The following is a 13,535-nucleotide window of genomic DNA, read 5'->3' on the forward strand; positions in this document are numbered from 1 at the left end:
TATGACAGCCACTGGTGGGTACAGGAAACACTTTATAACAGCCACTGGTGGGTACAGGAAACAGGAAACACTTTATAACAGCCACTGGTGGGTACAGGAAACAGGAAACACTTTATAACAGCCACTGGTGGGAACAGGAAACAGGAAACACTTTATAACAGCCACTGGTGGGAACAGGAAACAGGAAACACTTTATGACAGCCACTGGTGGGAACAGGAAACAGGAAACACTTTATGACAGCCACTGGTGGGTACAGGAAACAGGAAACACTTTATAACAGCCACTGGTGGGAACAGGAAACACTATATAACAGCCACTGGTGGGTACAGGAAACACTTTATAACAGCCACTGGTGGGTACAGGAAACACTTTATAACAGCCACTGGTGGGTACAGGAAACACTATATAACAGCCACTGGTGGGTACAGGAAACACTTTATAACAGCCACTGGTGGGTACAGGAAACACTTTATAACAGCCACTGGTGGGTACAGGAAACAGGAAACACTATATGACAGCCACTGGTGGGTACAGGAAACACTTTATAACAGCCACTGGTGGGTACAGGAAACACTATATAACAGCCACTGGTGGGAACAGGAAATAGGAAACACTATATGACAGCCACTGGTGGGTACAGGAAACAGGAAACACTATATAACAGCCACTGGTGGGTACAGGAAACACTTTATAACAGCCACTGGTGGGAACAGGAAACAGGAAACACTACCTATGCGTTCATAAAGCTTCTATAACATCTACATAAGATGTTATTACAACCGTCATAACTCAAACACACCCTGCCAGGTAGATGTTTGTCTCTTCCTGGTTCTACATTATTCTAACATCTATTGAGGATTCTTTTGTCCTCTGTGCAGGTCTGTCTCACATCATTGAGACCCGGAAGATTCTGGACCTGAAGATTGACCTAAAGCCTTCATACCTGCTGGTGCCTAAGTCTGGCTTCTACCAAGCCAAGTCTGACCTGATGATCATAGACTTTGGTAGTCTACAGGTGAGAACAGACGGGTAGTCTACAGGTGAGAGCAGATGGGTAGTCTACAGGTGAGAACAGACGGGTAGTCTACAGGTGAGAACAGACGGGTAGTCTACAGGTGAGAACAGACGGGTAGTCTACAGGTGAGAACAGACGGGTAGTCTACAGGTGAGAACAGACGGGTAGTCTACAGGTGAGAACAGACGGGTAGTCTACAGGTGAGAACAGACGGGTAGTCTACGGGTGAGAACAGACGGGTAGTCTACTGGTGAGAACAGACGGGTAGTCTACGGGTGAGAACAGACGGGTAGTCTACAGGTGAGAACAGACGGGTAGTCTACAGGTCTACAGGTGAGAACAGACTGGTAGTCTACGGGTGAGAACAGACGGGTAGTCTACAGGTGAGAACAGACGGGTAGTCTACAGGTGAGAACAGACTGGTAGTCTACAGGTCTACAGGTGAGAACAGACTGGTAGTCTACAGGTGAGAACAGACGGGTAGTCTACAGGTGAGAACAGACAGGTTCTAGAATAATGACAGCAAAGACACCCTATTGTTTTATTGTGTCATAATTTTAAGTGTGTGTGTGTGTGTGTGTGTGTGTGTGTGTGTGTGTGTGTGTGTGTGTGTGTGTGTGTGTGTGTGTGTGTGTGTGTGTGTGTGTGTGTGTAGCTGGTGAGTGTGGACCAGGGGAACCCCCAGTCTTTATCACCCAGTTTCAGTTCCCTGGAGGAGATTATGGACCGTGCCTACGAGAAGTACTCACTGGAGCTACGTAGTGTCCAGGTCCTTTACAGCAAGTCAGGTACACACACACACACACACACACACACACACACACACACACACACACACACACACACACACACACACACACACACACACATACACACACATACACACACACACACATACACCAGGGTTTCCGTTAGACGGTAGTAGCCGATACCAGAAATGAAAAGCTGATAAATCAAATTGTCTCCTCGAGAAGGGAAAAGAAAATCCCATTGTGAAATAATAATACAGCTGATTGATGGGAGGAACATGAGTGGAGAGAGAAGAGAATCTAGAGCTGATCATACAGCTGATCATACAGCTGATCATACAGCTGATCATACAGCTGATCATACAGCTGATCATACAGCTGATTGATGGGAGGAACATGAGTGGAGAGAGAAGAGAATCTACAGCTGACCATACAGCTGACCATACAGCTGACCATACAGCTGATCATACAGCTGATCATACAGCTGATCATACAGCTGATCATACAGCTGATTGATGGGAGGAACATGAGTGGAGAGAGAAGAGAATCTACAGCTGACCATACAGCTGACCATACAGCTGACCATACAGCTGATCATACAGCTGATCATACAGTGGTGCTGACCATACAGCTGACCATACAGCTGATCATACAGCTGATCATACAGCTGATCATACAGCTGACCATACAGCTGACCATACAGCTGACCATACAGCTGATCATACAGCTGATCATACAGCTGATCATACAGCTGATCATACAGCTGATTATACAGTGGTGTTGCTACAGCTGATCATACAGCGGTGCTGCTACAGCTGATCACACAGCTGATCATACAGCTGATCATACAGCTGATCATACAGCAGTGTTGCTACAGCTGATCATACAGCGGTGCTGCTACAGCTGATCACACAGCTGTGCTGCTACAGCTGATCATACAGCTGATCATACAGCTGATCACACAGCTGATCATACAGCGGTGCTGTTACAGCTGATCATACAGCGGTGCTGCTACAGCTGATCATACAGCGGTGCTGATCATACAGCGGTGCTGATCATACAGCGGTGCTGATCATACAGCGGTGCTGATCATACAGCTGATCATACAGCTGATTACACAGTGGTGCTGCTAGAGCTGATCATACAGCTGATCATACAGCGGTGCTGCTGGACTTAAACAGCCTTTCATAAGCCAAATCACTTTGCCACAACTCTAAATGCAATTACGTGTTTAAAAACGGTGTTGATGTCTACGGTTTAAACAGAGCTACCATTTATATTTCTGAACTGGTAATTTGAAGCGCGCTTCCCACTAGGCAGGCTTCCCACTAGGCAGGCTTCCCACAAGATCTTCTGTATTAGCAACATGATAGTTGTTGCATCTATAGATCTTCTGTATTAGCAACATGCTAGTTGTTGCATCTATAGATCTTCTGTATTAGCAACATGCTAGTTGTTGCATCTATAGATCTTCTGTATTAGCAGCATGCTAGTTGTTGCATCTATAGATCCTCTGTATTAGCTAGTTGTTGCATCTATAGATCTTCTGTATTAGCAACATGCTAGTTGTTGCATCTATAGATCTTCTGTATTAGCAACATGCTAGTTGTTGCATCTATAGATCTTCTCTATTAGCAACATGCTAGTTGTTGCATCTATAGATCTTCTGTATTAGCAACATGCTAGTTGTTGCATCTATAGATCTTCTGTATTAGCAACATGCTAGTTGTTGCATCTATAGATCTTGTGTATTAGCAACATGCTAGTTGTTGCATCTCCAGCTCTTCAGTATTAGCAACCCGTGCTAGTTGTTGCATCTATAGATCTTCTGTATTAGCAACCCGTGCTAGTTGTTGCATCTATAGATCTTCTGTATTAGCAACATGCTAGTTGTTGCATCTATAGATCTTCTCTATTAGCAACATGCTAGTTGTTGCATCTATAGATCTTCTGTATTAGCAACATGCTAGTTGTTGCATCTATAGATCTTCTGTATTAGCAACATGCTAGTTGTTGCATCTATAGATCTTGTGTATTAGCAACATGCTAGTTGTTGCATCTCCAGCTCTTCAGTATTAGCAACCCGTGCTAGTTGTTGCATCTATAGATTTTCTGTATTAGCAACATGCTAGTTGTTGCATCTATAGATCTTCTGTATTAGCAACATGCTAGTTGTTGCATCTATAGATCTTCTCTATTAGCAACATGCTAGTTGTTGCATCTATAGATCTTCTGTATTAGCAACATGCTAGTTGTTGCATCTATAGATCTTCTGTATTAGCAACATGCTAGTTGTTGCATCTATAGATCTTGTGTATTAGCAACATGCTAGTTGTTGCATCTCCAGCTCTTCAGTATTAGCAACCCGTGCTAGTTGTTGCATCTATAGATCTTCTGTATTAGCAACATGCTAGTTGTTGCATCTATAGATCTTCTGTATTAGCAACATGCTAGTTGTTGCATCTATAGATCTTCTGTATTAGCAACATGCTAGTTGTTGCATCTATAGATCTTCTGTATTAGCAACATGCTAGTTGTTGCATCTATAGATCTTCTGTATTAGCAACCCATGCTAGTTGTTGCATCTATAGATCTTCTGTATTAGCAACATGCTAGTTGTTGCATCTATAGATCTTCTGTATTAGCAACATGCTAGTTGTTGCATCTATAGATCTTGTGTATTAGCAACATGCTAGTTGTTGCATCTATAGATCTTGTGTATTAGCAACATGCTAGTTGTTGCATCTATAGATCTTCTGTATTAGCAACATGCTAGTTGTTGCATCTATAGATCTTCTGTATTAGCAATATGCTAGTTGTTGCATCTATAGATCTTGTGTATTAGCAACATGCTAGTTGTTGCATCTCCAGATCTTCAGTATTAGCAACCCATGCTAGTTGTTGCATCTATAGATCTTCTGTTTTAGCAACATGCTAGTTGTTGCATCTATAGATCTTCTGTATTAGCAACATGCTAGTTGTTGCATCTATAGATCTTCTGTATTAGCAACATGCTAGTTGTTGCATCTATAGATCTTCAGTATTAGCAACATGCTAGTTGTTGCATCTATAGATCTTCAGTATTAGCAACATGCTAGTTGTTGCATCTTCCCCTTACTGCATTTCAAACAGTGTTTTAAATCTGTGTCTCATGAAACCACTCAGATGTCTTCCCACTAACAGTGTTTTCCTGTTAATGTCATTATGGAACAAACATTCACTCAGTCTACTGCCTTGTGAGCACCAATGCGCACTGAGCTCTGTCCCTCACTGTTTCTGTCTCTGTCCCCACTGAGCTCTGTCCCTCACTGTTTCTGTCTCTGTCCCCACTGAGCTCTGTCCCTCACTGTTTCTGTCTCTGTCCCCACTGAGCTCTGTCCCTCACTGTTTCTGTCTCTGTCCCCACTGAGCTCTGTCCCTCACTGTTTCTGTCTCTGTCCCTCACTGTTTCTGTCTCTGTCCCTCACTGTTTCTGTCTCTGTCCACTGAGCTCTGTCCCTCACTGTTTCTGTCTCTGTGTCCACTGAGCTCTGTCCCATTTACATTTACATTTAAGTCATTTAGCAGACTGTTTCTGTCTCTGTGTCCACTGAGCTCTGTCCCTCACTGTTTCTGTCTCTGTGTCCACTGAGCTCTGTCCCTCACTGTTTCTGTCTCTGTGTCCACTGAGCTCTGTCCCTCACTGTTTCTGTCTCTGTGTCCACTGAGCTCTGTCCCTCACTGTTTCTGTCTCTTTGTCCACTGAGCTCTGTCCCTCACTGTTTCTGTCTCTTTGTCCACTGAGCTCTGTCCCTCACTGTTTCTGTCTCTTTGTCCACTGAGCTCTGTCCCTCACTGTTTCTGTCTCTGTCCCTCACTGTTTCTGTCCCTCACTGTTTCTGTCTCTGTCCCCTACTGTCCCGGTCTGTCCCCACTGTTCCGGTCTGTCCCCCACTGTTCCGGTCTGTCCCCCACTGTTCCGGTCTCTGTCCCCACTGAGCTCTGTCCCCCACTGTTCCGGTCTGTTCCCTACAGGTGAGGAGTGGAAGACGGCCCGTCAACGTGGTTCCTCTATACAGCACATCCTGCAGCCCATGGACTTCAGCCTCCAGCTGGCCAAATGCATGGTGGAGAAGGACACCAGGATGCCCAGGTAACACCAGACTGGGGGGGCTGAGCCAGGTAATACCAGACTGGGGGGGCTGAGCCAGGTAACACCAGACTGTTAACCAGACTGGGGGGGCTGAGCCAGGTAATACCAGACTGGGGGGGCTGAGCCAGGTAATACCAGACTGGGGGGCTGAGCCAGGTAACACCAGACTGTTAACCAGACTGGGGGCTGAGCCAGGTAACACCAGACTGGGGGGCTGAGCCAGGTAATACCAGACTGGGGGGCTGAGCCAGGTAATACCAGACTGGGGGGGCTGAGCCAGGTAACACCAGACTGGGGGGGCTGAGCCAGGTAACACCAGACTGGGGGGCTGAGCCAGTTAATACCAGACTGGGGGGCTGAGCCAGGTAATACCAGACTGGGGGGCTGAGCCAGGTAATACCAGACTGTTAACCAGACTGGGGGGCTGAGCCAGGTAATACCAGACTGGGGGGCTGAGCCAGGTAATACCAGACTGGGGGCTGAGCCAGGTAATACCAGACTGGGGGCTGAGCCAGGTAATACCAGACTGGGGGGCTGAGCCAGGTAATACCAGACTGGGGGGCTGAGCCACAGGTAATACCAGACTGGGGGCTGAGCCAGGTAACACCAGACTGGGGGCTGAGCCAGGTAACACCAGACTGGGGGCTGAGCCAGTTCATACCAGACTGGGGGGCTGAGCCAGTTCATACCAGACTGGGGGGGACTGAGCCAGTTCATACCAGACTGGGGGGGCTGAGCCAGTTCATACCAGACTGGGGGGGCTGAGCCAGTTCATACCAGACTGGGGGGGCTGAGCCAGGTAATACCAGACTGGGGGGGCTGAGCCAGGTAATACCAGACTGGGGGGGCTGAGCCAGGTAATACCAGACCAGATTAGTAAACCTCTGGTATCTACTGTGTTCCAGATTAGTAAACCTCTGGTATCTACTGTGTTCCAGATTAGTAAACCTCTGGTATCTACTGTGTTCCAGATTAGTAAACCTCTGGTATCTACTGTGTTCCAGATTAGTAAACCTCTGGTATCTACTGTGTTCCAGATTAGTAAACCTCTGGTATCTACTGTGTTCCAGATTAGTAAACCTCTGGTATCTACTGTGTTCCAGATTAGTAAACCTCTGGTATCTACTGTGTTCCAGATTAGTAAACCTCTATCGACTGTGTTCCAGATTAGTAAACCTCTATCTACTGTGTTCCAGATTAGTAAACCTCTGGTATCTACTGTGTTCCAGATTAGTAAACCTCTATCTACTGTGTTCCAGATTAGTAAACCTCTATCTACTGTGTTCCAGATTAGTAAACCTCTATCTACTGTGTTCCAGATTAGTAAACCTCTATCTACTGTGTTCCAGATTAGTAAACCTCTGGTATCTACTGTGTTCCAGATTAGTAAACCTCTATCTCCTGTGTTCCAGATTAGTAAACCTCTATCTACTGTGTTCCAGATTAGTAAACCTCTATCTACTGTGTTCCAGATTAGTAAACCTCTATCTACTGTGTTCCAGATTAGTAAACCTCTATCTCCTGTGTTCCAGATTAGTAAACCTCTATCTCCTGTGTTCCAGATTAGTAAACCTCTGGTATCTACTGTGTTCCAGATTGGTAAACCTCTGGTATCTACTGTGTTCCAGATTGGTAAACCTCTGGTATCTACTGTGTTCCAGATTAGTAAACCTCTGGTATCTACTGTGTTCCAGATTAGTAAATCTCTGGTATCTACTGTGTTCCAGATTAGTAAACCTCTGGTATCTACTGTGTTCCAGATTAGTAAACCTCTGGTATCTACTGTGTTCCAGATTAGTAAACCTCTGGTATCTACTGTGTTCCAGATTAGTAAACCTCTGGTATCTCCTGTGTTCCAGATTAGTAAACCTCTGGTATCTACTGTGTTCCAGATTGGTAAACCTCTGGTATCTACTGTGTTCCAGATTGGTAAACCTCTGGTATCTACTGTGTTCCAGATTAGTAAACCTCTGGTATCTACTGTGTTCCAGATTAGTAAACCTCTGGTATCTACTGTGTTCCAGATTAGTAAACCTCTGGTATCTACTGTGTTCCAGATTAGTAAACCTCTGGTATCTCCTGTGTTCCAGATTAGTAAACCTCTGGTATCTACTGTGTTCCAGATTGGTAAACCTCTGGTATCTACTGTGTTCCAGATTGGTAAACCTCTGGTATCTACTGTGTTCCAGATTAGTAAACCTCTATCTACTGTGTTCCAGATTAGTAAACCTCTGGTATCTACTGTGTTCCAGATTAGTAAACCTCTGGTATCTACTGTGTTCCAGATTAGTAAACCTCTGGTATCTCCTGTGTTCCAGATTCAAGGTGTCTGGAGAACTGCCTCTCCTCCATGTGAAGATCTCAGACCAGAAGATCCAGGGAGTGTTGGACCTGGTCAACAGCATCCCCCTGCCCCAGAGGGATTCCACCCCTTCCACCCCTACCCAGAAGGTACAGTTGGTATGCCCCAGAGGGATTCCACCCCCACCCAGAAGGTACAGTTGGTATGCCCCAGAGGGATTCCACCCCTTCCACCCCCACCCAGAAGGTACAGTTGGTATGCCCCAGAGGGATTCCACCCCCACCCAGAAGGTACAGTTGGTATGCCCCAGAGTGATTCCACCCCTTCCACCCCCACCCAGAAGGTAAAGTTGGTATGCCCCAGAGGGATTCCACCCCTTCCACCCCTACCCAGAAGGTACAGTTGGTATGCCCTAGAGTGATTCCATCCCCACCCAGAAGGTACAGTTGGTATGCCCCAGAGTGATTCCATCCCTTCCACCCCCACCCAGAAGGTACAGTTGGTATGCCCCTGAGTTATTCCACCCCTTCCACTCCCACCCAGAAGGTAAAGTTGGTATGCCCCAGAGGGATTCCACCCCTTCCACCCCTACCCAGAAGGTACAGTTGGTATGCCCTAGAGTGATTCCATCCCCACCCAGAAGGTACAGTTGGTATGCCCCAGAGTGATTCCATCCCTTCCACCCCCACCCAGAAGGTACAGTTGGTATGCCCCAGAGTTATTCCACCCCTTCCACCCCCACCCAGAAGGTACAGTTGGTATGCCCCAGAGTGATTCCACCCCCACCCAGAAGGTACAGTTGGTATGCCCCAGTTCACCAGTAGAGTAACCTCTACACACACCCATTATATTGGTACAGTTGGTATGCCCCAGTTCACCAGTAGAGTAACCTACACACACACCCATTATATTGGTACAGTAGAGTAACTTACACACACACACCCATTATATTGGTACAGTTGGTATGCCCCAGTTCACCAGTAGAGTAACCTCTACACACACCCATTATATTGGTACAGTTGGTATGCCCCAGTTCACCAGTAGAGTAACCTACACACACCCATTATATTGGTACAGTAGAGTAGCCTACACACACCCATTATATTGGTACAGTAGAGTAACCTCTACACACACCCATTATATTGGTACAGTAGAGTAACCTCTACACACACCCATTATATTGGTACAGTTGGTATGCCCCAGTTCACCAGTAGAGTAACCTACACACACCCATTATATTGGTGCAGTTGGTATGCCCCAGTTCACCAGTAGAGTAACCTACACACACCCATTATATTGGTACAGTTGGTATGCCCCTGTTCACCAGTAGTGTAACCTACACACACCCATTATATTGGTACAGTTGGTATGCCCCAGTTCACCAGTAGAGTAACCTACACACACCCATTATATTGGTACAGTTGGTATGCCCCAGTCCACCAGTAGAGTAACCTCTACACACACCCATTATATTGGTAAAGTTGGTATGACCCAGTTCACCAGTAGAGTATCCTCTACACACACCCATTATATTGGTACAGTAGAGTATCCTCTACACACACCCATTATATTGGTAAAGTTGGTATGACCCAGTTCACCAGTAGAGTATCCTCTACTACACACACCCATTATATTGGTACAGTAGAGTAACCTCTACACACACCCATTATATTGGTACAGTAGAGTAACCTCTACACACACCCATTATATTGGTACAGTTGGTATGACCCAGTTCACCAGTAGAGTAACCTCTACACACACCCATTATATTGGTACAGTAGAGTAACCTACACACACCCATCATATTGGTACAGTAGAGTAACCTCTACACACACCCATTATATTGGTACAGTTGGTATGCCCCAGTTCACCAGTAGAGTAGCCTACACACACACCCATTATATTGGTACAGTTGGTATGACCCACCCAGTTCACCAGTAGAGTAACCTCTACACACCCATTATATTGGTAAAGTTGGTATGCCCCAGTTCACCGGTAGAGTATCCTACACACACCCATTATATTGGTAAAGTTGGTATGCCCCAGTTCACCGGTAGAGTATCCTACACACACCCATTATATTGGTAAAGTTGGTATGACCCACCCAGTTCACCAGTAGAGTAACCTCTACACACACCCATTATATTGGTACAGTTGGTATGCCCCAGTTCACCGGTAGAGTATCCTACACACACCCATTATATTGGTACAGTTGGTATGACCCAGTTCACCGGTAGAGTATCCTACACACACCCATTATATTGGTACAGTTGGTATGCCCCAGTTCACCAGTAGAGTATCCTACACACACCCATTATATTGGTACAGTTGGTATGCCCCAGTTCACCAGTAGAGTATCCTACACACACCCATTATATTGGTACAGTTGGTATGCCCCAGTTCACCAGTAGAGTAGCCTACACACACACCCATTATATTGGTACAGTTGGTATGACCCACCCAGTTCACCAGTAGAGTAACCTCTACACACACCCATTATATTGGTACAGTTGGTATGCCCCAGTTCACCAGTAGAGTATCCTCTACACACACCCATTATATTGGTACAGTTGGTATGCCCCAGTTCACCAGTAGAGTAACCTCTACACACACCCATTATATTGGTACAGTTGGTATGCCCCAGTTCACCAGTAGAGTAACCTCTACACACACCCATTATATTGGTAAAGTTGGTATGCCCCAGTTCACCAGTAGAGTATCCTACACACACCCATTATATTGGTACAGTTGGTATGCCCCAGTTCACCAGTAGAGTAACCTCTACACACACCCATTATATTGGTAAAGTTGGTATGCCCCAGTTCACCAGTAGAGTAACCTCTACACACCCATTATATTGGTACAGTTGGTATGCCCCAGTTCACCAGTAGAGTAACCTACACACACCCATTATATTGGTACAGTAGAGTAACCTCTACACACACCCATTATATTGGTACAGTTCATCATGTCTAATAGTAATAGGATTGGCAATCAACTGTTTTCTTCCCCCTCCTGTCTTGTTTCCACTAGATGCTGTGTTTGTCTGAGGCCAGGCCCGACGTCCTGGGTTTACAGTCTACTGTCCTGCTGGATGCATTAGACATAGGTGTGGGGAGGGGGGGTTCTTCACTAGATGCTGTGTTTGTCTGAGGCCAGGCCCGACGTCCTGGGTTTGCCAGGCCCGACGTCCTGGGTTTACAGTCTACTGTCCTGGATGCATTAGAGACAGGTGGGGGGGGGGGTTCTTCACTAGATGCTGTGTTTGTCTGAGGCCAGGCCCGACGTCCTGGGTTTACAGCCCACTGTCCTGCTGGATGCATTAGAGACAGGTGGGGGGGGGAGGTTCTTCACTAAACTGTTTCTGCAGGAACTGATCCAGGGTCTGCTGTTATCTGACCACTCTTAATGGTTATAATTGGGCGACAGGTAATCTGATCCTAGATGGGATGCTCCTCCTGTCCCCTGGTCTTTGTCTAAAATGGATGCCACGACTCGAGTTGTCTGTTGGGGACGGTGAGTCGATGTCGAGTGCAAGCCAGAATACAACAGCTCCCCTCAGGGAACAGAAGACTGTATTTTAGAGTCAGCGGCTCAACCTCCTTCATCGGATCTAGATCAGACAAACAAGGGCATTTCCATGGCAACTATAACTGAAGAACAAAGACCAGGAGATTGATGGACCATCTGTTACTGAAGAACAAAGACCAGCAGATAGAAGGACCATCTGTTACTGAAGAACAAAGACCAGGAGATAGAAGGACCATCTGTTACTGAAGAACAAAGACCAGCAGATAGAAGGACCATCTGTTACTGAAGAACAAAGACCAGCAGATAGAAGGACCATCTGTTATTGAAGAACAAAGACCAGGAGATAGAAGGACCATCTGTTATTGAAGAACAAAGACCAGCAGATAGAAGGACCATCTGTTACTGAAGAACAAAGACCAGCAGATAGAAGGACCATCTGTTACTGAAGAACAAAGACCAGCAGATAGAAGGACCATCTGTTACTGAAGAACAAAGACCAGCAGATAGAAGGACCATCTGTTACTGAAGAACAAAGACCAGCAGATAGAAGGACCATCTGTTATTGTATGGGATGAATCATGAATGAGTGGAAACATTTCTTTCACTATGGGATATGTTCTGTTTATGTCCAGACGTCTGTAGGTGATGTACACTGAGTGGACGAAACATTAGGAACACCTGCTCTTTTCATGACAAACTGTCCAGTCCAGGTGAATCCAGGTGAAAGCTATGATCCCTTATTGATGTCACCTGTTAAATCCACTTCTATCAGTGTAGATGAAGGGGAGGAGACGGGTTAAAGATGGAGTTTTAAGCCTTGAGACAATTGAGACATGGATTGTGTATGTGAGCCATTCAGAGGGTGAATGGGCAAGACAAAATATTTACGTGTCTTTGAACGGGGTATGGTAGTAGGTGCCAGGCGCACCGGTTTGAGTGTGAAGAACTGCAATGCTGCTGGGTTTTTCACTCTCAACAGTTTCCCTGTGTGTATCAAGAATGGTCCACAACCCAAAGGACATCCAGCAAACTTGACACAACTGTGGGAAGCATTGGAGTCAACATGAACCAGCATCCCTGTAGATTGCTTTGACACCTTGTAGAGTCCATGACCCGACGAATTGAGGCTGTTCTGAGGGAGGAAGGGGGAGCAAGACAATATTAGGAAGGTGTTCCTAATGTTTTGTCCACTCAGTGTATGTGTGATCTTTTTACACTATGCAAAATGTATGTAGTCTATATGTAGTCTGTATGTAATCTCTATGTAGTCTGTATGTAATATATATGTAGGCTGTATGTTATATGTATGTAGTCTGTATGTTATATGTATGTAGTCTGTATGTAGTCTGTATGTAGTCTCTATGTAGTCTGTATGTAATATATATGTAGTCTGTATGTAGTCTGTATGTAGTCTGTATGTAGTCTGTATGTAGTCTCTATGTAGTCTGTATGTAATATATATGTAGTCTGTATGTAGTCTGTATGTAGTCTATATGTAGTCTGTATGTAATATATATGTAGTCTGTATGTAGTCTGTATGTAGTCTGTATGTAGTCTATATGTAGTCTATATGTAGTCTATATGTAGTCTATATGTAGTCTATATGTAGTCTGTATGTAGTCTGTATGTAGTCTGTATGTAGTCTGTATGTAGTCTCTATGTAGTCTGTATGTAATATATATGTAGTCTGTATGTAGTCTGTATGTAGTCTGTATGTTATATGTATGTAGTCTGTATGTAGTCTGTATGTAGTCTGTATGTAGTCTGTATGTAATATATATGTAATATATATGTAGTCTGTATGT

At 45.2% G+C, this 13,535-nt stretch overlaps 1 protein-coding gene across 1 annotated transcript in view; it reads left to right on the forward strand.

Moving 5' to 3' along the window:
- Positions 1 to 11,352, forward strand: part of LOC124021468 (vacuolar protein sorting-associated protein 13C-like) — an 80,012-nt gene extending 68,660 nt beyond the window's left edge. The window contains exons 20-24 of the mRNA XM_046336664.1: positions 880 to 1,016; positions 1,672 to 1,804; positions 5,780 to 5,897; positions 8,216 to 8,348; positions 11,233 to 11,352. Of these exons, the coding sequence (XP_046192620.1) occupies positions 880 to 1,016; positions 1,672 to 1,804; positions 5,780 to 5,897; positions 8,216 to 8,348; positions 11,233 to 11,352 (641 nt within the window). The remainder of the gene's footprint in view (positions 1 to 879; positions 1,017 to 1,671; positions 1,805 to 5,779; positions 5,898 to 8,215; positions 8,349 to 11,232) is intronic.
- The last annotated feature ends 2,183 nt before the right edge of the window (positions 11,353 to 13,535 follow it).

Source organism: Oncorhynchus gorbuscha, unplaced genomic scaffold, assembly GCF_021184085.1.
Source record: "Oncorhynchus gorbuscha isolate QuinsamMale2020 ecotype Even-year unplaced genomic scaffold, OgorEven_v1.0 Un_scaffold_1122, whole genome shotgun sequence".
Classification (NCBI taxonomy): Eukaryota; Metazoa; Chordata; class Actinopteri; order Salmoniformes; family Salmonidae; genus Oncorhynchus; species Oncorhynchus gorbuscha.